Below are 26,021 nucleotides of genomic sequence, written 5' to 3' on the forward strand. Positions count from 1 at the left end.
GTGCAATGCGATAAAAAAATCGCATAGCGCTCGTCCCAATGTTAATCTATGGGGCAGCTCCCATCATCCGATATTCTCTCGGCCGTATTCAGGATCCGAGTGAAATCGCAGCATGCTGCAATTCTCAGCGTATCTCGGCCGAGAATCGACAATGAAAGTCTATGGGGGTGAGAAAAAAAAAATAAAATATCGCACAGCACACGGACCATCAGTGTGACGTGCGAGAAATTCTCAGGCATTGGGCAGGTGACAGGAAAGGCTCAGCCATTATTTGCTCATTTTGCAAGTGTGTGAGAAAATCTCACCATACGGACGCCATACGGATGTCACACGGATCATTGGATGTGAGAAAATCGCATCCTCGCACTGCACACGGATCACTGTTTTGGTAACATTTGTGCGATTCTCGTCCATCAAAAACGGACCTTTTTTTATACGTTGTGTGTGTCCCCGGCCTAAGAGTGACTGATGGGAGAGAAAGAGACGTGAAGTATGATGAGTGAGACACATATGGAGTGTGATGGGGAGATACACATTGAGGCTGTGTGCACACGTTCAGGATTTTTCGCATTTTTTTGCGTTTGTTCGCTATAAAAATGTGATAAAAACAATTTCAAAATGCATACATATGCATCCCATCATTTATAATGCATTCCGCAATTTTTGTGCATATGTTGCGTTTTTTCTGGGGGAAAAACGCATCGCAGTAAAAAACGCAACATGTTCTGCGCATGTCGTGTCTCCTCCTTTGATGTGGGCTCCGGCGCTGAGCCCACATCAAAGTCACGACATGTCGGCTGTTTTGTACAGCTGACATGTGCGCGCAATAGCGGCAGGTGAAATCGCAATTCACCCGCCGCTATTAATCTGTTAAATGCCGCTGTCAAATGCTGACAGCGGCATTTAACTACCGCTTCCAGCCGCGCGGCCAGAAATGGGCGCATCGTCCACCCCCGTCACATGATCAGGGGTTGGCGATGCGTCAGGATGGTCACCACAGAGGTCCTCGAGACCTCTATAGCTACTGATGCCGGCCTGCTGTGAGCGCCCCCCTGTGGTCGGCGCTCATAGCAAGCCTGTAATTCAGCTACGGAGCAGCAATCTGATGATCGCTGCTATGTAGCTGAGCCGATCGAGTTGTGCCAGCTTCTAGTTTCCCATGGAGGCTATTGAAGCATGGCAAATGTAAAAAAAAATGTTTTTAAAAATATGAAAAAATAAATAAAAATAAAATAAAGTTTAAATCACCCCCCTTTTGCCCCATCAAAAATAAAACAATAAAAAAATCAAACCTACACATATTTAGTATCGCCGCGTTCAGAATCGCCCAATCTGTCAATAGAAAAAAACATGACTGACATGTGCCCGCAATAGCGGCAGGTGAGATCGCGATTCAACCGTTCCTCTGTATGTGTTTTCCGTCCGGCGGAAACAGCTGTTTTGACGGATCCTGCAAAAAACGGATGAAACGTGTGGCCATCCGGCGCTAATACAACTCAATGAGAAAATAACGGATCCGGCGAAAAAAAACTGATCTGGCAGAAAAAAAAGGAAATTGTGGAAAAAAACGGATCTGGCGGGAAAAAACAGATCAGGCGGGAAAAAAAAGGATCCGATGGAAAAAAAACTGATCTGACAGAAAAAAAAGGAAATTGTGGAAAAAAACGGATCAGGCGGGAAAAAAAGGATCCGATGGAAAAAAAACCTGATCTGGCAGAAAAAAAAGGAAATTGTGGAAAAAAACGGATCCGGCGGGAAAAAATGGATCCGGTGGAAAAAACGGATCTGGCGGAAAAAAACGGATTCTGCAAATGTGCTCGCAGGATGCGTTTTTTTCCCATAAACTTGTATTAGCGACAGATCGTGACGGATGGCCACACGTCGCGTGGTCGCGTCCGTCGTGCAACGGATCCGTCGTGTTTTGGCGGACCGTCGGCACGAAAAAACGTTCAAGTGAACTTTTTTTGTCCAGCGCGTCCGCCATTTTCTACCGCGCATGCGCTGCCAAAACTCCGCCCCCTCCTTCTAGACTTCAGAATGGGCAATGGATGTGTTGAAAAACTGCATCCGCTGCCCACGTCGGGCACAAATTTCACAACGTGCGTCGGTACGTCAGCCCGACGCATAGCGACGGACTCGTACCGACGCAAGTGTGAAAGAGGCCTTTGTGAGGGTTGAATAAAAAAAAAAAAAAAAAAAACAAAAAAAACACAAACGCGTGGGCGCCCGTGCAATTTTCTGCGCCAGAGGGGGAAAGCCGACGGCCGGGGGCCAATATCTGTAGCCTGCTATGAATATCAGCCCGCAGCTGTCTGTATAGCCTTTACTGGCTAATAAAATAAGGGGACCCCCAAAAAAAAAAAATTGCGTGGGGTCCCCCTATATTTTATAGCCAGAAAGGTTACGCAGACAGCTGCAGGCTGATATTCATAGCCTAGAGAGGGGCCATGGATATTGCCCCCCCCCCCCCCAGGCTACAAATACCAGTCCGCAGCCGCCCCAGAAATGGCGCATCTGTAAGATGCGCCAATTCCGGCACTTAGCCCCTCTCTTCCCACTCCCGTGTAGCGGTGGGATATGGGGTAATGAAGGGTTAATGTCACCTTGCTATTGTAAGGTGACATTAAGCCGGGTTAATAATGGAGAGGCGTCAATAAGACGCCTATCCGTTATTAATCCAATAGTAAGAAAGGGTTAAAAAAAACACGCACACATTAGGAAAAAAGTATTTTAATATTCTTCATTTCACCATACTTCAGCGCCTGCAAAAAACGTAAAATAATAAACCGTATACTACCTGTCCGCCGTAGTCCATTAATATCGAGTGTCCCACGATGATCTCCCCTATAGAACAGTGACATCGGGTGATGTCACTGCTCTATAGACCTTCAGTGACACACTGACAGGAGACAATGGCTCCTACAGTGCATCACTGAGAGGTTACCTTAGGACAAGGTCTCACTTTATGGCAATTGCTGCCTGGGAAAATTTCTCATACACCAATGGCATAAAGTGAGACTAGGAACTTTTTTTTTTTACAGCGGAGGAATACAGTGGTGGAAGGATACCTTCCTGCTGTCATTGTGTTCCTGGAGCCCCTAGAGAGCAGTCGCATTATCTGATGCTGCTGCTCTCCACGGGAGATCGTCGTGGGACACTCGTGGATTTCTGCGGACAGGGAGTATATTGGTTGTTTGTTTTTTTAATATTTTTTTTACAGATGACACTGGCTTCGGGGAACAAAGTGACAAGTAATGGTGAGTATGAAATCTATGTTTAATGTACTGTATGTCTATATGTATGTAATGTATGAATGTATTGTATGTGGCATGTATGTGGCATGTATGTATGGAGTATTTTTTTTTTTCATTCAACACATTAGCCGGATGATGGGACTATTACTGTCCCATAATTGGCTAATGTGTCAATCACTGTCATTGTAGCAGGCATCGTCCGATGGGACTTGTAGTCCCATCGGACGATGCTTGCATACACGCATAGAGACCCCCCCACGCCGCACAGAGACCTCCCCACGCCGCACAGAGACCCCCCCACGCTGCAGAGACCTCCCCACGCCGCACATAGACCCCCCCCCCCCGACGCCGCAGAGACCCCCCGGAGCCGCACAGAGACCTCCCCACGCCACACAGAGACCTCCCCACGCTGCACAGAGACCTCCCCACGCCACACAGAGACCTCCCCACGCCGCACAGAGAGCCCCCCACGCCGCACAGAGACCCCCCACGCCGCACAGAGACCCCCCCCCATGCCGCACAGAGACCCCCCCCCACGCCGCACAGAGAGGGAGAGCGACACAGGGGGAGAGTGCAGTTTACCGGAGATCACTGGGACTCTGTGCAAGTGGGGAGGCGGAGACAGAGCAAAGGGAAGCACACGGCAGCGTGTGAGAGCAGAGGATGTCTGCCCAGAACCTGCAATGCCTGGAGTACAGAGGAGAAGTGAGGGCTTCTTCTCTCCTGTGATACAGAGCAAGTGGAGCTCGGCAGATAGCACAGGGCTCTAATAAAATGGCAGCTAGTCACACCTACAGCAGTGAGTTGTGCAGCCCACAGAGGCGTGCCCAGCTCACTGCTGTGGAGATCAGACTGAACTAAAACAATCCATCTTGTCTTCTTCCTGAGAAATCTCGCTTACAACAAGATACATTTCTGCTGACTTGACATTTCCTTTTATGGAAGTAATCATGTGTGCATTCCTTCTTTCAATAGCAGCCTTTATTCACCTTCCAGATGATGTAACTTTCTACTGATAAAGACTGGTATAGATTGTTTATGTAAGAGATAGTGAAATATGAGCGCTTGTGCGCATGTCTGTAAAAGAATAATTCTTTCTATATAAAGGGAGGGCAAAGCCCAGAGAGGGAGATGTGCTCCTGGGCTTCCCCTGTATATGATCACACAATACCTTGTTTGCGTGTCATTTACTCTGGATCCCTACCTCTAGTAAGCCAGGGACTGAGAAGGACTTAACATTTCTTTGGCGCACCGAACAGGGACCCGAGATGAGAGTATTTGCTCGAGATTCACCTGCAGATACGGACAATGGAGATCTGGGATAATGGACGGCAAATGAACTGAAAAACCTGGCCAGGTAAGAGACATTATTAGTTCTCTTTTATCTGCCTTGTATTATCCGAAAGATCTCTATGAGCCGTGTCACGCTGGGTTAGTCTAGTAGTGAGTAGATACCTATAAAACTCGGGTTACTATATTGTATAGATTTATGAGTCCTGTCCCTGGCAGTGTGTGAACAGAGTGAAGGTTGTGGTATGTTGTGAAAGAAGAGCAAAAGTGCGTAGAAAAATAAGCCGAAATAGTTGGGGTATAAGCCTTATACACGGAAGTCAGCCTAACTGGGTCATGTGGTTGCGTCCTTTCGGGGAGACCTCCGCCCATGCTTGACTCTCATTTAAGTGCTTAACCTCCTTCATTTCTGGATAAGGTTTGATAGAATGAGCCCAGGACGCGGGTCCATGAGCCTGGGACAAGTATGCTAACTGACACAGAAAGTTTTGTGATCTGTATGGTGTTGCTGGGTCTGTTTGCGTGCATAATAGCACTTAAGTACATTCTGCACATTAGAAAGAATGGAGCAGATCAGCCCTTCAATATTTTAGCTCCCTAGGAGAGAAGGCAACGAGACATCACCTAGGATAAGTGATTGTCCAAACGTCACCTGGGGTAGAAATAGCTAATATTGAAAGAAAAAAAAAAAAAGAAAAATGGGAAATAAACAGACAAAAACCGTCTTAGGACAAGTGGAAGCAGCAGATATCATACAGGAAAGATGTGGGAAGACAGTCAGAAGTCAGATTAGAAGGGTAAGAGAAAAATTGGGAATTTCAGAAGCACTTATGTTTAGCACTGAATGGGAAAGACTGAGTAAAGAACGAGGTGGAATTATCAAAGACAATGGGTGGGAAGAAATCATACACTGTATGATAGAGGTCTCAAAAACAGCTAAAGAGGAGAATTGGAAGTATGATCCAGACACTTCCAAATGGATTATGGGGAAGGGAAAAAGTTGTGACATAATCCCACCACCTTACCTAGATCCAAAAGCCCAATCATTTGTACCATCTGGAGGAGCAGAAGGAGGAAAACAATTTCCAGCCTTGTATCCCAATCTTGGTGGGGTAGGAGGATGGGTATGTTCACACTGTGGACAACAAAATCCAGATTGGAGAAATGATTGCCTAGTCTGTGGTACACCTAGACATGGCGCTGTACTTGCCCCTGTTAGGGTAGTACCAAGACCCTTTAGGGAACCTGGTGCTGACGGGGTAATGGGAACTAGATATCACCAGACCCGACAGTATTTTCCTTGGTCCCCTGCTGAAGGTATGTCCCTCCTGCATAATGCGCCTGATCCCACTCAATATCCCATCCGATTTGCACAATACATACAACAAATCATGCAGACTCATGCTGGGGTCTGGGCGGACGGGGAAGAATTATGTAGAATGAAAATGTCCCCCGGACTTTTTCAGGAATTATTGACACACCTACAGCCCAATAGACCAGTGGCAGAAGGGGGTGCCTTACAGACAGAAGCATCAGGTACCCAGTTCACAGAGGCATTAATAATTTTCATGAGAGAAAAACAGAGGGAAAGGGGATCTACGGGTGTGATTATGCAGAAATTTGGGCAAAGTATTGAAGAATATAGTCAAGAATTAGAAAATAGCTTTAGGGATGAAGGATTGGATTTGACTGATGCTTCAGTAAGGAGACTTTTTACAAAACAATTAATAGAGGGGCTAGATCCGAAAATCAGAGAAAAATTTAAATCCTCTACTCCAGATTGGAGAACAATTGAACAACCAAATATTGTGAAACAACGATGTTTAGGAATAGTCATGGATATGAGAGAGAATCGTAAGCCTGTTAGAATAGCACAAGCTAATACAGGAGGAAGAGTGAGACACAACTTTCCTTGCCACTACTGTAAAAAGCCAGGTCATTTCCAAAGAGAGTGCAGGAAGAAGTTGGCAGATATAAAGTCAGGCAAATTTGTTCCCAGAAATAACCCTCCCCAAACGGACAACCAGCAGAAATCTACCATCATAGATGGTCCCATACCAGATTCAGATTGACTCGATGTGTTACAAACTTCCCTACCAGCTAGAAGACCTATGATACAGGTGAATGTGGGGGGGAGAGAGATTCCATTTTTGATAGATACAGGTGCAACTTCCTCAATTTTGAATCAAGATTTTCTTCCGAATCCGGAAGATATTTCAGAACAAACAACTTTTGCTGAGGGTTATGATGGGGTAATTCGAACACTGCCATATACTGTGCCCCTAGAGGTCTCATTAGGACCTAAATGTTTTGCATCCAGATTTTTGTATGCCAGAGGTGCCCCAACATGTTTGTTAGGAACTGATGTCCTAAAGAAATTAGAAGCTAACATCAATTTTAGGGAAGATGGCACAGTTATACTGACTATCCCTGATGATGCAGAAACATGAGAACAATATGTTAGAATTCAGGCTTTTGAGGATTATGCTGAAGAAAAAGAGTACACCACAGATCTAGACCTCTCAATGGTCCCAGAAACACTGTGGGCACAGGGTGACACCGATGTGGGACTATTGCATATCTCTCCTGTAAAACTATCTGTGCAACCAGGAACTGTTCTCCCACAGCTCAGACAATACCCTGTGAGTGCCCAGCAGGAACTAGCGATTACAAAACAGATAGAGGGATATAAAGAGAAAGGAGTTTTGGTAGAGATACAATCACCTGCTAACACTCCTCTGTATCCAGTCAAAAAGAGAACTCTTGATAAGAGTTCTATGCCCAAATATCGTATGGTACATGATTTAAGAGAAATAAACAAAGTTCTAGATCCAATCACCCCAGTTGTACCCAATCCTCATACGTTACTATCACAGATACCAGCCAGTTCTCAAGTATTTACTGTAATAGATCTTTCAAATGCATTTTTCTCGGTTCCTTTACACCAAGATAGTTGGCATTTGTTTGCATTTACATTTAAGGGCAAACAGTTGGCGTGGACACGCCTTCCACAGGGAATGATACACTCCCCTACTCTTTATTCAAATGCCCTACAAACAGTCCTTCAGAGGTTTGAACCCGAACCACAGGTAGTAATTTTGCAGTATGTGGATGACCTACTACTTTGCTGCCCAGATCTAGAAACTGCAGAAAGGTCCACTGTGAGTTTACTATGTTTTTTAGAAAAAGAAGGGTGTAAAGTGAATAGACAAAAGCTACAAGTTTGTCAGACCAAAGTGGTCTTTCTAGGTCATTGCATTTCTCAAGGTAAAAAGCATCTTACACCACAAAGAACTGAAGCAATAAGACAGATGAATGAGCCTAGAAATCATAAACAGCTACGAGCATTTTTAGGAATAGTGTCTCATTGTAGACAATGGATTATACATGCAAGTCAACTAATGCAACCACTGTATGACTGTGTAAAAAGTGAACCTTATTTGTTGACAAAAGAAGGTCAGATTTCGTTCCAACAATTAAAAGATGCCCTTGTTTCAGCTCCAGCGTTAGGGCTACCAGACTACACCAAACCGTTTCAGCTTATGGCTGCAGAAGTTGATTCCCATGCTACAGGAGTTCTTACCCAGAAGCATGCAGGGAAACAAAGACCAATTGCATATCTTTCAGCAAGGTTAGATCCCGTAGCTAGAGCAGCGCCAACCTGTGTACGTGTAGTTGTTGCTGTCTCACTATTGTTGGACAAAGCATCAGAAATTGTCCTAGAGCATCCACTCACAGTTCAAACTACACATGATGTTTATGGGATATTAAACCAGGTCCAACCAAAACACATTTCCATGGCCAGACATTTGCGGCTGCAGTGTTCTTTGTTGCTCCCCTCTACTATCACATTTGCTAGGCTTCAGACTCTCAATATAGCTACACTGCTACCTCTCGAGTCTGAAGGGGGGAATAAGGACACTGATCCACACGCAAATTTTTTCCCTACAGACACACATGATTGTACAGAGCTCATTTTACAAGAAACGGTAGGCTTACCCAATGTATCCGAAACACCACTTCAAAATCCAGATTTAGAGCTGTTTATAGATGGTAGTAGGTTTGCAGATGACACAGGTAACTTCCATACAGGGTATGCAGTTGTGTCAGGATCTGAAACTCTCAAAGCAGAACCACTTCCACCGAAACAATCTGCACAAGAAGCAGAACTAACAGCATTGATTGAAGCTCTTAAAATAGCTGAGAACCAGACAGCTAATATATACACTGATTCTAGGTATGCACATGGTATTGTGTTTGATTTTGGAGTAATCTGGAGAGCTAGAGGTTACATGACAGCGTCAGGACAACCTGTAAAACATGCTTCTCTGATCAAACAGATCTTAGAGGCTGCACAAGAAACAAAAGAAGTAGCAGTAATCAAGGTAGCTGCACATGTGAGACTCGACACTAGGGAATCTAGGGGAAATGATAGGGCTGATAAAGCAGCCAAAGCAGCAGCTGTCAAACCCTTACAACAGGTTCATACTGTAAACCCCACAGAAAATACTGAAGATAGACTGAGACAAGCACAGGAAGATGCAGGAGAAGAGGAGAGGGACAGGTGGAAAAAGGAAGGGGCAGAAGAACAAGCGGGAATTTGGAAGAAAGATGGACTAATATGTCTACCTAGAGCCTGGTATCCGATTGTAGTTGGTGGACTGCACCACCCTACTCATGTGTCTGCAAATGCAATGACACTACTGGCAAAGCAAGTCTGGTTGGCTCCAGGTTTTGGCAACTATGCAAGAGACTATTGTGCTGCATGCGCTGTATGCCTGGCACATAATCCCGGACAGACAGCAAAGACCCCTATGAAGCACCACGTCCGACCTCTCTACCCGTTTCAGCGATTACAAATAGACTTTATCCAGCTGCCAAAAAGTAATGGGTATGAGTATGTGTTGGTATGTGTGGACATGTTCTCGGGGTGGCCAGAGGCCTATCCAGTTCGGAAGGCTTCAGCTAAAAACACTGCTGTAAAGCTAGTTGCCGAACTGATACCCCGTTACGGTCTCCCTGAAGTGATCGAGTCAGATAGGGGTACTCATTTTACTGGAGAAATATTTCAAAATGTACTGAAAATGTTGGGTGTTGAAAGTCAGTTACACACTCCGTATCATCCTCAAAGTTCTGGTAAGGTAGAACGCATGAATGGAACTTTAAAATTAAAAATACAGAAAGCCATGGCTGAAACAGGAAAGCCTTGGACAGAATGCCTTTCACTGGCCCTTTACTCAATACGCAATACCCCAAGGGGTAAGACTAAACTGTCTCCATATGAAATTTTGTTTGGCAGGACTGCCAATTTAGGATGTTATTTTCCACAGCAACTTGTGTTAAATATTGAGTCATTGACTTCTTATGTGCAAAATCTTCAGAAACAATTAACTAAGGTGCATGCACAAGTTTTTGCTTCCCTTCCAGATCCTGACAACACAGAAGGAAGTCACAAGTTGGAACCAGGTGATCAAGTCTATGTAAAAAGACACACCAGAAAGGCTCTAGAACCAAGGTTTGACGGACCCTTCCAAGTCCTGTTGACAACACCTACATCAGTCAAGCTTGAAGGAAAGGCATCATGGATACATGCAAGCCATTGCAAGAAAAGCAGTATAAACTCATGATATTGATGTTAATAATGATAACCTCAACGGAGGCATGGGAAAGACTGAATTCTCTAGCCCCTTTGAACAATAGATTCGTACAACATCATAGAAAATTAGTGCATGACTTGTTAAACAATACACAAACCCTGACAGATTGTTGGATCTGTACCCATTCGCCGGTATCAGCCACAAGTATACCTTTTCTAGCAGTTCCCGTATTAGCAGAAGAAATATTCGCTTGGCCTAATTGTTCAGACAACCTGGCCAACAACCAAATTGGTAATGCTAGGCTGTGGAATACTACAATCGCCATACCAATTGTGGGATGGGTAGAATTTCCTTGGTGGCAGGGTAATCTCTCAGGGAGTAACACACATCTACAATATTTAGCATTTAGGGGAGGAAAATGGGTACCTAGAAATAAGACTGGATTAACTAATTTAGGACAGGTCCCCACAGAAAATCTACAGCTTAGTTTCAGTACAACCGTCCCCCCCTCTGATGCTTTCAAACCTGTAGTATTGGAAAGATACATACATAATAGAAAATGGAAACATTCTAAATTGTTCCCCCAAGGTGATGCAGACAGTTGTACAAGTAAGCTGGGGAACCTGGTTTGTAATGAATCCAATGAGTATATCAAAGGAATGCCTGTATGTGGGAATCCCGCAGCCGGGTACTGTAGCCCCTTGGGACAAAAACCCTCTTGGTGTATGCTTCAGAATGTATCTAGATTTGTGGACTTGGCTCACAGATTGGTATTGCAGCACTCAGCTCTATGGGATCTGCCTGAAGGTACATTTTGGATATGCGGAGAAGGAGCATATAAATGGCTTCCCGTAGGTATAAAGGGTACTTGTACATTAGGACGCCTAACCCCGGCTACATTCATAATTTCAAATAAACAAGTGAATATGCAAGCCGTGCCCAAGCACACACTGTATAAAAGAGCTGCAGATAACTCACCACGTCCCTCGGGGAGGCCACATATAGTACAAATGGGAATTCCTAACAAAATTGCTAGTACCATTTTTATTTATCCTATGTTAACACAGATGTGGGATAAATTAGTTAGAGCCACGGATTATCTAGATGATCAGATCTGGGATATATTGGATATACTAAACACTAGTATAGCTGTACAGAATCAGCTTATAATAGTCACTAACCAACATACCCTGGTATTGGATTACCTAACTGCCTCACAAGGGGGTATGTGTCAAATCATCGGACCCACCTGCTGTCATTATATAGACCCGAATAGTACTATGAGTATGACATTTAAATTAAAGGACGTACAACGACTCAGAGATCAGTATGACAAAGACAATGACCAGAATAAGGATAGCTGGTGGTCAGATACCTTTTCTTTTCTTAACCCAGCCAACTGGTTCAGAGGAATCGGTGGGTGGGTTGCTGGGATTATGCAGAGCATAATACATATAGTTATGATTATTGTAGTCATATACGTACTATTCCAGATTGTGCTCAAGAGTATCTCAGTATGCACAGATAAACTTTGTGTAATAGATGCAAGAGTATAAAGTTTTTTTTCCTTCTTCTCTTATGTTATCCTTTGCTAATACTGATTATTGCGCTTATTTTGCTATCCCTTTGTAATATCTGTACTTATTGCAAAACAAAGAAAAGGTTGCGAGAGTTAAACGGAAGAATTAATACTAGATTTGATTCTCTTATTGAATACAAGCATGTACATGTGTAATACCAAATAAAGGCTTTGTCTTTGGCCCTGTGGTAATAAAATAAATAAAATAAATAAAAGAAAATGTCAAAGGGGGGAATTGTGGAGATCAGACTGAACTAAAACAATCCATCTTGTCTTCTTCCTGAGAAATCTCGCTTACAACAAGATACATTTCTGCTGACTTGACATTTCCTTTTATGGAAGTAATCATGTGTGCATTCCTTCTTTCAATAGCAGCCTTTATTCACCTTCCAGATGATGTAACTTTCTACTGATAAAGACTGGTATAGATTGTTTATGTAAGAGATAGTGAAATATGAGCGCTTGTGCGCATGTCTGTAAAAGAATAATTCTTTCTATATAAAGGGAGGGCAAAGCCCAGAGAGGGAGATGTGCTCCTGGGCTTCCCCTGTATATGATCACACAATACCTTGTTTGCGTGTCATTTACTCTGGATCCCTACCTCTAGTAAGCCAGGGACTGAGAAGGACTTAACACTGCTAATGCTGCTGCAATGTTACAGATAGGGTCCGAGCCGGTCTATTATCTCCTATGTCCATGGGGTGCCGTAATCTGACACTGATAGTGACGTACTACTGCTGCAAAACCAAGATGTCAGCCCCCAGTGCCTTCTTTCTCCTCATATAACACACGAAATCTGTTTTACATGCATTCAAATCTGGGTTATAACAGCATGTTATGCTACATTACATTGATTAATTAATGATCTACAAACGCGGTACCTTCCCTTTAAAAAGCTTTGGAAAGCCATAAAATGTTGGCCCAACGTGAGGCTATGCTAACATTTTGTGACTTATGGCATGCACATGCCACTGTCGCCCAGATCTGACAGATTGGCTAAAATAGTGTGGGACGACGTACGTAGCAACCTTTCCTGTTTAGCTGCTGGAATCTCCTTTCTTCCACCCGTAGTGAGTGGCCCCCGGTCCTTAGTATGGTCTTTGGAAGGAATAAGTCATGTACCAGTGTTTTGTGATGGCCACAAATATATTTATATATGTAAATGAGATCTCTTCAGAGGCGTCTTTTTTCTAAGCTAAACAAGCCCAACTTTTCCAACCTTTCATCATATGAGAGGCCTTCCTTCCCTTGTAATAATCTAGTTGCCCGTCTTTGATTTGATTCTAACTTCTGAATATACTTTTAAAAAGTGGAGCCCAAAACTGGATCCCATATTCTAGAAGTGATTTATAGTGGGGTAATAATACGTTGGAACCGCAGGATTTTATCTCTCTTTTCATACATCCTAAAATCTTGTTTGCTTTTGCGGCTTCTGCTTGACATTGAGTACTGCTGCTCAGCTTACTTGTAACCAGAATGCCCAAGTCCTTCTCCTGTTCTGTAGTCCTGAGTATTGTCCCATTTAATGTATATGCAGCAATAGGATTACTCCGTCCTAGATGCTAACTTTACATTTATCTACATTAAATCTCATTTGCCAAGTGTTTGTCCATTCAGACAGCTTATTCAGATCATTTTGCAATATTGTAATGTCCAGGTCAGATTTTAATATCCTACATAGTTTTGTGTCGTCACCAAAGACTGACACTTTACTCTCAATCCCATCCACAAGGTCATTAAAAAAGAGGTTAAAAAGAATCGGTCCTAGTAGAGATCCCTGTTGTCCCCACTTCTGACTATATCCCATTTGGAGAATATACTATTTATGACAACTCTTTGTTTCCTGTCATTTAGCCAGTTCCTTACCCATCTGCATATAGTTCCCCTCAGTCCTTGCCTCTGTAGCTTGAGTATAAGACTGTTATGTGTTATAAGCTCAAAAAATCATTATGGTAGCTCTTCATTGAAGAAAATTGTCCTAAACTAAATACTGATGCATATATGGCTAAGAGAAACACAAGATGACTTGTCATTACATGAACTTTCCTTAGTCTTGCACAGATTGCCTGGCCATGGAGGCGTCATACCACATGTGTCCATAATCTAAAGGTTCATTAATAAAATCCATCTCATTCTAAACTCTTACTCATCATCTGAGCGACTCTATATATGTGTTAAAGGAGGGATATAGGATTGTTCACCTTGGTTATCAGACTGGCAAACTGAAGGTTCTGGGAGTAGGAAATGTTGAGCATAGTGCTGTAGGCGTTCTCCCCGCGGTTTTCTAATGTGACTTCCAAGGCTACTCGTCTTCTGTTTCCTTCAATGATGAAGACAGAGTTGTCGAAAGAACTAGTAAAAATGGCGCAGTCTGAAGGTGATCTTCTGAGAGAGCGCTGGCAGAACTCCCTAAATGTGACAAAAGGTACATGTCAGGAACATAACAGCCACATATACCAGACCAGTATCCAGACTAGTCATGGAGATTAGTACGACCTTCCAAATAGCTGAGTATTACAACCATTCCAGCATGGTCTGCTCTCTCATCATTTCTTAATGTTTGGATTCCACATGTAAGGGGAACAGTATGTACCTTATTCACAATCTTTTAATATTTGGAAATACCATTCTAATAAGAGAACCGGCAGCCACAGTTAGAAAGCTATAATGCATTTATAAGAGAGCTATCATTAGGTCAGACCTAGATAAATTGCATTTCACAAGCAAAGGCCACATTCAGACGTCAGTTTTTCATGTATGTGGTATGTGTCCTATCTGTGTTTTTTACTAGATACAACATTATAGTCAATATTGTTCTTGAATCCAAAGAAGTGTTAACATGAAAGCATAGAACATGTATGATAGATAATAGCACACATGCATGCACTATATCAAGTACAAGGGAGGAGGTACCATACAGGTGGACTATCACATAGTAAGGGAACCCTTGGAGATACATAATGGAGCCCAGTCTTGGTTTTTATTCTAGTGGGGTAAACGTGTACAGCACCCCCTTACTAGAGGAACCACATAGCTATGCTGGTTTCACACATCCATGGCCTATGGTCCAAGTAAGGGCTGAGCTTCAGGGACTGGACGCGTGTCTCCTGGCCCAAACTCAACAGTCTTATTAATGCCTATGAGACTGTTGAGCTTCAGTCAGGAGACCCATGGCCAGTCCGTGCATTTGAGTCCATACTTTGACCATGAAACATGGATGTGTGAAACTGGTCTTACTATGAGTGTAGCAAATAAGCCAAATGGTCATGGAAAAAGTATTGATGTAAAAAGAAAAACATAAAACACCTTAATAAATCATAATATTTTGAGCAACATGTGACATTTGGTATTTAGATACCAATATGGGCGTAGCATGTGCAGGACTGGGCATGGCTACAATAGTCCATCAAATTCAAGATAAGTTATGCCACTTTAGTGCCCTAACTTACTCCAGAAATGTACGCCAGTCCTTGACTGGAGTACATTTTTGGCGGAGACGCACCGAATTAACAGATGAACCTAATTTAAAGTGGCTTGCACTGCTTAATGAATTAGGTGCATTGTACTCCACAGAGCCCCTTCATTAATACTGGTATACGCAATGCCAGTCTTAATCGACCCCTTTGTTCTTCCTTTCTGAGTACAAAAACTAGCATCATGATCAGCGTCGGACTGGAGCACCTTGGCCCACCAGAGAAAATCATTCTTGGGGCCCTCTATGTAGCTGCATAGAAATAAACACAAGACCACCAGTTATGTGGTAAAACACGCTAATATCAGGGTATAATATAAGGGAGTACAGTTGTTAAAGAGCTGGAGCTACATTTCCGTGCAAACTCAATGATAAATGTCCCCTGGTGTTTATTAACCACTAAGCCAATGTTTTATAGCACCAGTGCACTGGGTGAGATTTTATGAATTGACCAATAATGCAGACGTGACATGAACAATGTGTCAATTTATGGTGCGGATATTCACCACCAATTTCATCCTTGGCAATATTAAGGATCAGATCAGTGGTAACGGTGTGTCATTGTGTAGTAGTAAATGCAGCAATATCTGCACAATATCTGTGTGGATATTACCGCTGTTAATTTGCTGTGGGATTTCTATTGTAGAATTTCTGCAGCAAATACATTATGTGAATAGTGGCGAGGGCCCTAAATCACTTATGTACGACACAGGAGTGATTTTAAAGTAGCTTCCCCCATGGTCCCCCCCATACACTTTGTACAGAAATCTCTGTCACCTATAAGGCCATAATCTTTTATGAAGGGCCTCATTTTGTTAGTGGTGGAGGAAGAAAACTTTTAGTAAGTAAGGGGTGATACAGGGAGTAGGAGTTCAGTCAGTCAGGGGTGGTGATACAGAAAGAGGGGGCTCAGTCACTCAGGGGTGATACAGGGTGAGGGGGTCAGTCAGTCTGGGGTGATACATGGAGAGGGGGCTCAGTCAGTCAGGGGTGATACATGGAGAGGGGGCTCAGTCAGTCAGGGGTGATACAGGAAGAAGGGCTCAGTCAGTCAGGGGTGATACATGGAGAGGGGGCTCAGTCAGTCAGGGGTGATACATGGAGAGGGGGCTCAGTCAGTCAGGAGTGATACATGGAGAGGGGGCTCAGTCAGTCAGGAGTGATACATGGAGAGGGGGCTCAGTCAGTCAGGGGTGATACATGGAGAGGGGGCTCAGTCAGTCAGGGGTGATACAGGAAGAAGGGCTCAGTCAGTCAGGAGTGATACATGGAGAGGGGGCTCAGTCAGTCAGGAGTGATACATGGAGAGGGGGCTCAGTCAGTCAGGGGTGGTACATGGAGAGGGGCTCAGTCAGTCAGGGGTGATACAGGGAGAGGGTACAGGGAGAGGGTTCTCAGTCACTCAGGGGTGATACATGGAGAGGGGCTCAGTCAGTCAGGGGTTGATACATGGAGAGGGGGCTCAGTCAGTCGGGAGATACATGAAGAGGGGCTCACTCAGTCAGGGGTGATAAATGGAGAGGGGGCTCAGTAAGGGGTGATACAGGAAGAGGGGGCTCAGTCAGTCAGGAGTGATACATGGAGAGGGGGCTAAGTCAGTCAGGGGTGATACAGGAAGAGGGGGCTCAGTCTGTCAGGGGTGATACAGGAAGAGGGGCTCAGTCAGTCAGGGGTGATACATGGAGAGGGGGCTCAGTCAGTCAGGGGTGATACAAGAAGAGGGGCTCAGTCAGTCAGGAGTGATACATGGAGAGGGGCTCAGTCAGTCAGGGGTGATACATGGAGAGGGGCTCAGTCAGTCAGGGGTTGATACATGGAGAGGGGGCTCAGTCAGTCGGGAGATACATGAAGAGGGGCTCACTCAGTCAGGGGTGATAAATGGAGAGGGGGCTCAGTAAGGGGTGATACAGGAAGAGGGGGCTCAGTCAGTCAGGAGTGATACATGGAGAGGGGGCTAAGTCAGTCAGGGGTGATACAGGAAGAGGGGGCTCAGTCTGTCAGGGGTGATACAGGAAGAGGGGCTCAGTCAGTCAGGGGTGATACATGGAGAGGGGGCTCAGTCAGTCAGGGGTGATACAGGAAGAGGGAGCTCAGTCAGTCAGGGGAGATACAGGAAGAGGGGCTCAGTCAGTCAGGAGTGATACATGGAAAGGGGGCTGAGTCAGTCAGGGGTGATACAGGAAGAGGGAGCTCAGTCAGTCAGGGGAGATACAGGAAGAGGGGCTCAGTCAGTCAGGAGTGATACAGGGAGAGGGGTCTTAGTCAGTCAGGAGTGATACAGAGAGAGGGAGCTCAGTCAGTCGGGAGATACAGAGAGAGGGGGTTCAGCCAGTCAGGGGTGATACAGGGAGAGGGTACAGGGAGAGGGTTCTCAGTCAGTCAGGGGTGATACATGGAGAGGGTTCTCAGTCAATCAGGGGTGATACATGGAGAAGGGGTTCAGTCAGTCAGGCTCAATCTGATCATTATTATATGGCTTCCGCTCAGCTGTTTTGACCATTTACGCCATTTGTATGTGCTGTTTAATCAGTTGCCTTTTCAGATTCTAATAAGATAAAACTAAAAGGTTTTTATTTCTATTTTATTAAGTTTAAGTAAATTATTTAAATCTCTATAAAGAAAAATAAAAGAGAATTGTTTGGACGAAACAAGATAAGCTTGGCCTTTTGGATTACTTTCTCTCTAACTGACGTCTATTTAGCTACCAGTGAGACCTGTTGTGAAATAATGTGAGGACGGCAGATCGAGACAGAGGAGTCATGTAATAGTATACTTTAAACAGTTCATCGTGAGCTACTGTGTCTTTTTCTTAGCGTGCAGAAGGAAGGATGGAAACATTTACATTACAGAAACATGTGTTCTCAATAAATCTCTGCTTCATTGTGTGGACAACTGAAACAATCTGGGTTAACTATTCTATTGAAAAAAAGAGACATTTTCAAACTATTAATAAAAAATATACAGTATGTATATAAAAATACAAAAATGCTGCAAATAATGATTTGAAGAATAGAAGTGTAGGTACCGTAGTTTATTTTTATCAATTAACAAAATGTTAAGTGAATGAACAAAAGAGAAATCTAAATCAAATCAATATTTGCTGTGACCGCCCTTTACCTTCAAAACAGCATCAGTTCTAGGCACACTAAGGCTATGTGCACACGTTGCGGATTGGGGTGCAGAATTTTCTGCACAAAATCTGCATCTCCTGGCAGAAAACGCAGGTGTAGATTTGATGCGTTTTTTATGCGGATTTTGTGTGTTTTTGTTGCGGATTTGCTGTGGATTTTTTGCAGATTTCATGCGTTTTTTACCTCTGCGGATTTCTAGAATGGAAGGGTGCAGAAACGTTGCAGATCCGCACAAAAGAAGTGACATGCTACTTCTTTCGATCCGCAGCGTTTTCCGTGTGGAATTTTCCGCACCATGAGCACACATTTTTTTTCCTATTGATTTACATTGTACTGTAAATCACTTTGCGGATCTGCAGTCTTTCTGCGTGGAAAAAAATGCTGTGGATCTGCAGTAAATCCGCAATGTGTGCACATAGAATTATACTTTCACACAGTTTTGGAAGGAACTCGTCAAGGAAGTTGTTCCAAATATCTTGGAGAACTAACCACAGATCTACTGTGTATGTAGGTTTGCACAAATCATTCTGTCTCTTCATGTAATCCCAGACAAACTCGATGATGCTGAGATCAAGGCTCTGTGGTTTAATTACTTCCAAGATTAGTTGTTCTTCTTTACACTAAAGATAGTTCTTAGAGACATTGGCTGAATGTTTGGGGTCAATATCCTGGTGCAGAATAAGTTTGGGGTCAATCAGATGCCCTTTAATGTTTTTTTATGATGGAAAAGTATCTGCTTGTATTAGTCAGCATTGTGGACACCAAGAAATGGGAAACATTGATGACTATACTGTAGACACAGTTTTCAGCCATTGAAACTTTGTGCAGCAGATGAAAGACACATCATGCTTACTTCCCTACAAAATCATAAGTGCCAGCAGCTCAGAACAGGCAGCAGCCAGTGTGACCCAGCTACACCCATTTACTGTTCTGGGATTTCTGGCAAGAAGTGGTTTTCATGGAAGAACTGCAGCCAAAGAACTAGAAGCAGAAATATCTACAGGTAACTTTGACATAGTGGGAATAACCGAGACATGGTTAGATGAAAGCTATGACTGGGCAGTTAACTTACAGGGTTACAGTCTGTTTAGAAAGGATCGTAAAAATCGGAGAGGAGGAGGGGTTTGTCTCTATGTAAAGTCTTGTCTAAAGTCCACTTTAAGGGAGGATATTAGCGAAGGGAATGAGGATGTCGAGTCCATATGGGTTGAAATTCATGGAGGGAAAAATGGTAACAAAATTCTCATTGGGGTCTGTTACAAACCCCCAAATATAACAGAAAGCATGGAAAGTCTACTTCTAAAGCAGATAGATGAAGCTGCAACCCATAATGAGGTCCTGGTTATGGGGGACTTTAACTACCCGGATATTAACTGGGAAACAGAAACCTGTGAAACCCATAAAGGCAACAGGTTTCTGCTAATAACCAAGAAAAATTATCTTTCACAATTGGTGCAGAATCCAACCAGAGGAGCAGCACTTTTAGACCTAATACTATCTAATAGACCTGACAGAATAACAAATCTGCAGGTGGTCGGGCATCTAGGAAATAGCGACCACAATATTGTGCAGTTTCACCTGTCTTTCACTAGGGGGACTTGTCAGGGAGTCACAAAAACATTGAACTTTAGGAAGGCAAAGTTTGAACAGCTTAGAGATGCCCTTAATCTGGTAGACTGGGACAATATCCTCAGAAATAAGAATACAGATAATAAATGGGAAATGTTTAAGAACATCCTAAATAGGCAGTGTAAGCGGTTTATACCTTGTGGGAATAAAAGGACTAGAAATAGGAAAAACCCAATGTGGCTAAACAAAGAAGTAAGACAGGCAATTAACAGTAAAAAGAAAGCATTTGCACTACTAAAGCAGGATGGCACCATTGAAGCTCTAAAAAACTATAGGGAGAAAAATACTTTATCTAAAAAACTAATTAAAGCTGCCAAAAAGGAAACAGAGAAGCACATTGCTAAGGAGAGTAAAACTAATCCCAAACTGTTCTTCAACTATATCAATAGTAAAAGAATAAAAACTGAAAATGTAGGCCCCTTAAAAAATAGTGAGGAAAGAATGGTTGTAGATGACGAGGAAAAAGCTAACATATTAAACACCTTCTTCTCCACGGTATTCACGGTGGAAAATGAAATGCTAGGTGAAATCCCAAGAAACAATGAAAACCCTATATTAAGGGTCACCAATCTAACCCAAGAAGAGGTGCGAAATCGGCTAAATAAGATTAAAATAGATAAATCTCCGGGTCCGGATGGCATACACCCACGAGTACTAAGAGAACTAAGTAATGTAATAGATAAACCATTATTTCTTATTTTTAGGGACTCTATAGCGACAGGGTCTGTTCCGCAGGACTGGCGCATAGCAAATGTGGTGCCAATATTCAAAAAGGGCTCTAAAAGTGAACCTGGAAATTATAGGCCAGTAAGTCTAACCTCTATTGTTGGTAAAATATTTGAAGGGTTTCTGAGGGATGTTATTCTGGATTATCTCAATGAGAATAACTGTTTAACTCCATATCAGCATGGGTTTATGAGAAATCGCTCCTGTCAAACCAATCTAATCAGTTTTTATGAAGAGGTAAGCTATAGGCTGGACCACGGTGAGTCATTGGACGTGGTATATCTCGATTTTTCCAAAGCGTTTGATACCGTGCCGCACAAGAGGTTGGTACACAAAATGAGAATGCTTGGTCTGGGGGAAAATGTGTGTAAATGGGTTAGTAACTGGCTTAGTGATAGAAAGCAGAGGGTGGTTATAAATGGTATAGTCTCTAACTGGGTCGCTGTGACCAGTGGGGTACCGCAGGGGTCAGTATTGGGACCTGTTCTCTTCAACATATTCATTAATGATCTGGTAGAAGGTTTACACAGTAAAATATCGATATTTGCAGATGATACAAAACTATGTAAAGCAGTTAATACAAGAGAAGATAGTATTCTGCTACAGATGGATCTGGATAAGTTGGAAACTTGGGCTGAAAGGTGGCAGATGAGGTTTAACAATGATAAATGTAAGGTTATACACATGGGAAGAAGGAATCAATGTCACCATTACACACTGAACGGGAAACCACTGGGTAAATCTGACAGGGAGAAGGACTTGGGGATCCTAGTTAATGATAAACTTACCTGGAGCAGCCAGTGCCAGGCAGCAGCTGCCAAGGCAAACAGGATCATGGGGTGCATTAAAAGAGGTCTGGATACACATGATGAGAGCATTATACTGCCTCTGTACAAATCCCTAGTTAGACCGCACATGGAGTACTGTGTCCAGTTTTGGGCACCGGTGCTCAGGAAGGATATAATGGAACTAGAGAGAGTACAAAGGAGGGCAACAAAATTAATAAAGGGGATGGGAGAACTACAATACCCAGATAGATTAGCGAAATCAGGATTATTTAGTCTAGAAAAAAGACGACTGAGGGGCGATCTAATAACCATGTATAAGTATATAAGGGGACAATACAAATATCTCGCTGAGGATCTGTTTATACCAAGGAAGGTGACGGGCACAAGGGGGCATTCTTTGCGTCTGGAGGAGAGAAGGTTTTTCCACCAACATAGAAGAGGATTCTTTACTGTTAGGGCAGTGAGAATCTGGAATTGCTTGCCTGAGGAGGTGGTGATGGCGAACTCAGTCGAGGGGTTCAAGAGAGGCCTGGATGTCTTCCTGGAGCAGAACAATATTGTATCATACAATTATTAGGTTCTGTAGAAGGACGTAGATCTGGGTATTTATTATGATGGAATATAGGCTGAACTGGATGGACAAATGTCTTTTTTCGGCCTTACTAACTATGTTACTATGTTACTAAATCCCTCTACATGGAAACAAGGCCAAGTGACTCAACTATGCACATGAACATAGGAACCATAATGCAGAAAAATGGCAGCAATATTTGTAATATTTTAACTATTTGGCTGTTATAGAAGGCCGATTGTTTTCCGAAATGCTGGAGAGCAGTAAAATAATGACTGTCTGCAGGCAACAGTGAAGCATGGTGGAGGGCTGCAAGTTTGGAGCTACACTTCAGCAAAAGAAGTTGGAAATTTGGTCAGGATTCATAATGTCATCAATCCTGAGAAATAGAGGCAGATACTTATCGATCATGCTGCACTATCAAGGAGGCTTCTGATTGGCTCCAACTGTATTCTGCAGCAGGACAATAACCCCAAACATACAGCCAATGTGATTAAGAACTCTCTTCAGCATACAGAAGCACAAGGAGTCCTGCAAGAGATTATATGGCCCCACAGAGCCCTAATCACAACTTCATCAAATCTGATTGAGATTATTTGAAGAAACAGAAGCATTTGCGCAAGTATTTGCAGGTTTTGTCCATTATACACTTAGCTCTAGTGAAGGCATTGAGCTTAATACTGGGGCATACAAGGTCCATTGGCAGGTCATAAATCCAAAAATAGTATGAATTTGGAGTATACTCTACTAAATGTATTTTAGGTTGAGGAAACAGATGCTCTGAACATTTTGGTTCCATTTTTCCAAATTTTGCATATCATTAACATGTAAAAACACCTAAATTTATAATCCATGCAATGAGGCTTAAATGCATTAACAAGCAATAACACTGATAATTAGACAAATGCAAGCCGTTAAAATCATGATAATTTTTTTATTAGAAATCTACACAAAGTGTAAAAACATATACTGTAGAAAAAATGGGACATCACAGGTAAAAAATGGGGACATCCAAGAGATATTTATCCATAATGTAAGACTTGCTACCATGTAGACTAGTCTCAAAGGAGCATATGTAGGTTTGAACAACAGGTAAAGTATAATTAAATAAGTAAATTAGTGACATAGAAAGTAAAGTAATTAAGTAAAGACAACAAGTAAGTCTCCTATGCTAATCAACGGGCATAAATTAATTCAACCTATCCATAAGATAGTGAATACCCACATAGCTCCAAGACTGCTGCAAGTCACTATAGGAGTCCCACTGCACCCGACGCGCGTTTTGCAAGGAAGGTGTTTCGCAAGAAAAATGCGTCGGGTACAATAGGACTCCTTTAAAAGAGCCTACATATGGTCCTTTGAAACTAATCTATATGTTAGCAAGTCTTCCGTTATGGATTAATATACAGTTGTGCTCAAAAGTTTAATATTTGCTTTCTTGGCCTTTTTTCAGAGAATATGAAATGATAACACCAAACCTTTTACTCCGCTCATGGTTAGGGGTTGGGTGAAGCCATTTATTGTCAAAATACTGTGTTTTCTATTTTTAAATCATAATGACAACCCAAAACATCCAAATGACCTTGATCAAAAGTTTACATACCCCATTTCTTAATTACAGCTTAAATTCCTTTCTGGATGAGGTTCTTTATTTTCTCAGATGGTAAAGCTGACCACTCTTCTTGGCAAAAAGCCTCCAGTTCCTGAGCTGTCTAGCATGAACTGTGCGATTGAGAGTGGCTTTCTCTGAAAAAAGGCCAAGAAAGCAAAAATTCTGCCAGGGTATGTAAACTTTTGGGCACAAATGTATATCTTTGGATTTACCCCTTTTTACCTGTGGTGTCCCATTTTTTCTATACTGTATGTTTTTAAACTTTGTGCATTTTTCTAATAAAAAATGTATCATAATTTTAACGGCTTGCAATTTCTAATTATTATTATTATTATTTATATAGCACCATTAATTCCATGGTGCTGTAATTATTGGTGTTATATCATTAACATGTGTATCGATCCTATTATTTACATAATTCCATGACTTTTCCTTCTTGGTGTTGCAATGTCAATGTTAAGGAGTATATATATATATATATATATATATATATATATATAATTGTCTAAGGGTCACTTCCGTCTGTCTGTCCTTATGTCACGGTTATTCATTCGCTGATTGGTCTCGGCAGCTGCCTGTCATGGCTGCCGCGACCAATCAGCGACGGCCACCGTCCGATTAGTCCCTCCCCTACTCCCCTGCACTCACTGCCTGGCGCCCGCTCCATAATCCCCTCCACTCACACAGGTTTAATGGCAGCGGTAACGGCCCGTGGTGTAACGCACTCTGTTACCGCTGCTATTAACCCTGTGTGTCCCCAACTATTTACTATTGATGCTGCCTATGCAGCATCAATAGTAGAAATATGTCATGTTAAAAATAATAATAATAAAAAAAAGGCTGCTATACTCACCCTCCGCCGTGTTTGCCGCTCCTCGCCACGCTCCCGGGACCGCTCCGTTGCAAGCGGCAGCTTCCGGTCCCAGGGCTGGTGTGCGAAAACGACCTGCCGTGACGTCACGTTCATGTGACCGCGACGTCATCATAGGTCCTGCTCACACCAGCCCTGGGACCGGAAGCTGCCGCTTGCAACGGAGCGGTCCCGGGAGCGTGGCGAGGAGCGGAAAAGGCGGCAGATGGTGAGTATAGCAGGACTTCAACGGGCCTTCGGAAGGTGAGTATATGTTTTTTTTTTTTTTAAGTCTCTATACTACGTGGCTCTGTGCTGGGCAATATACTACGTGGCTGGGCAATATACTACGTGACTGGCCAATATACTACATAGCTGGGCAATATACTACGTGACTGGGCAATATACTATGTGGCTGGACAATATACTCCGTTGCTGTGCAATATACTACGTGACTGAGCAATACACTATGTGGCTGGGCAATATACTACGTGACTGGCCAATATACTACGTGGCTGGGCAATATACTACGTGACTGGGCAATATACTACGTCGCTGGGCAATATACTACGTGACTGGCCAATATACTACATGACTGGGCAATATACTACGTAACTGGGCAACATACTACGTGACTGGGCAACATACTACGTGACTGGGCAATATACTACGTGACTGGGCAATATACTACGTGACTGGCCAATATACTACGTGGCTGGACAATATACTACGTGGCTGGGCAATATACTACGTGGCTGGACAATATACTATGTGACTGGGCAATATACTACGTCGCTGGGCAATATACTACGTGGCTGGGCAATATACCATGTCGCTGGGCAATATACTACGTGGCTGGGCAATATACTACATGGCTGGGCAATATACTACATGGCTGGGCAATATACTACGTCGCTGGGCAATATACTACGTGACTGGGCAATATACTACGTGGCTGGACAATATACTACGTCACTGGGCAATATACTACGTGGACATGCATATTCTAGAATACCCGATGCGTTAGAATCGGGCCACCATCTAGTATATATATATATATATATATATATATATATATATATATATATATACACAGTACAGACCAAAGTTTGGACACCTTCTCATTTAAAGATTTTTCTGCATTTTCATGACCATGAAAATTGTAAATTCACACTGAAGGCATCAAATCTATGAATTAATTAACACATGTGGAATTATATACTTAAAGGGAACCTGTCACCTGAATTTGACGGGACCGATTTTTGGTCATATGGGTGGAGTTTTCGGGTGTTTGATTCACCCTTTCCTTACCCGCTGGCTGCATGCTGGCCGCAATATTGGATTGAAGTTCATTCTATGTCCTCCGTAGTACACGCCTGCGCAAGGCAATCTGAAAATATGTCTTATATTCTAGGTTCTTCAAAGTAGCCACCTTTCGCTTTGATGACTGCTTTGCACACTCTTGGCATTCTCTTGATGAGCTTCAAGAGGTAGTCACTGGGAATGGTCTTCCAACAATCTT

The 26,021-nt window shown here is 42.9% G+C and overlaps 1 protein-coding gene across 1 annotated transcript in view; it reads right to left on the bottom strand.

Annotated features, from left to right (window-relative positions):
- The window catches only part of ITGA11 (integrin subunit alpha 11), a 276,560-nt gene that overhangs the window by 23,617 nt on the left and 226,922 nt on the right, over nt 1-26,021 (bottom strand). The window contains exon 20 of the mRNA XM_069766420.1: nt 13,922-14,129. Coding sequence (XP_069622521.1) covers nt 13,922-14,129 — 208 coding nt within the window. The remainder of the gene's footprint in view (nt 1-13,921; nt 14,130-26,021) is intronic.

Source organism: Ranitomeya imitator, chromosome 4 (genome assembly GCF_032444005.1).
Source record: "Ranitomeya imitator isolate aRanImi1 chromosome 4, aRanImi1.pri, whole genome shotgun sequence".
Classification (NCBI taxonomy): Eukaryota; Metazoa; Chordata; class Amphibia; order Anura; family Dendrobatidae; genus Ranitomeya; species Ranitomeya imitator.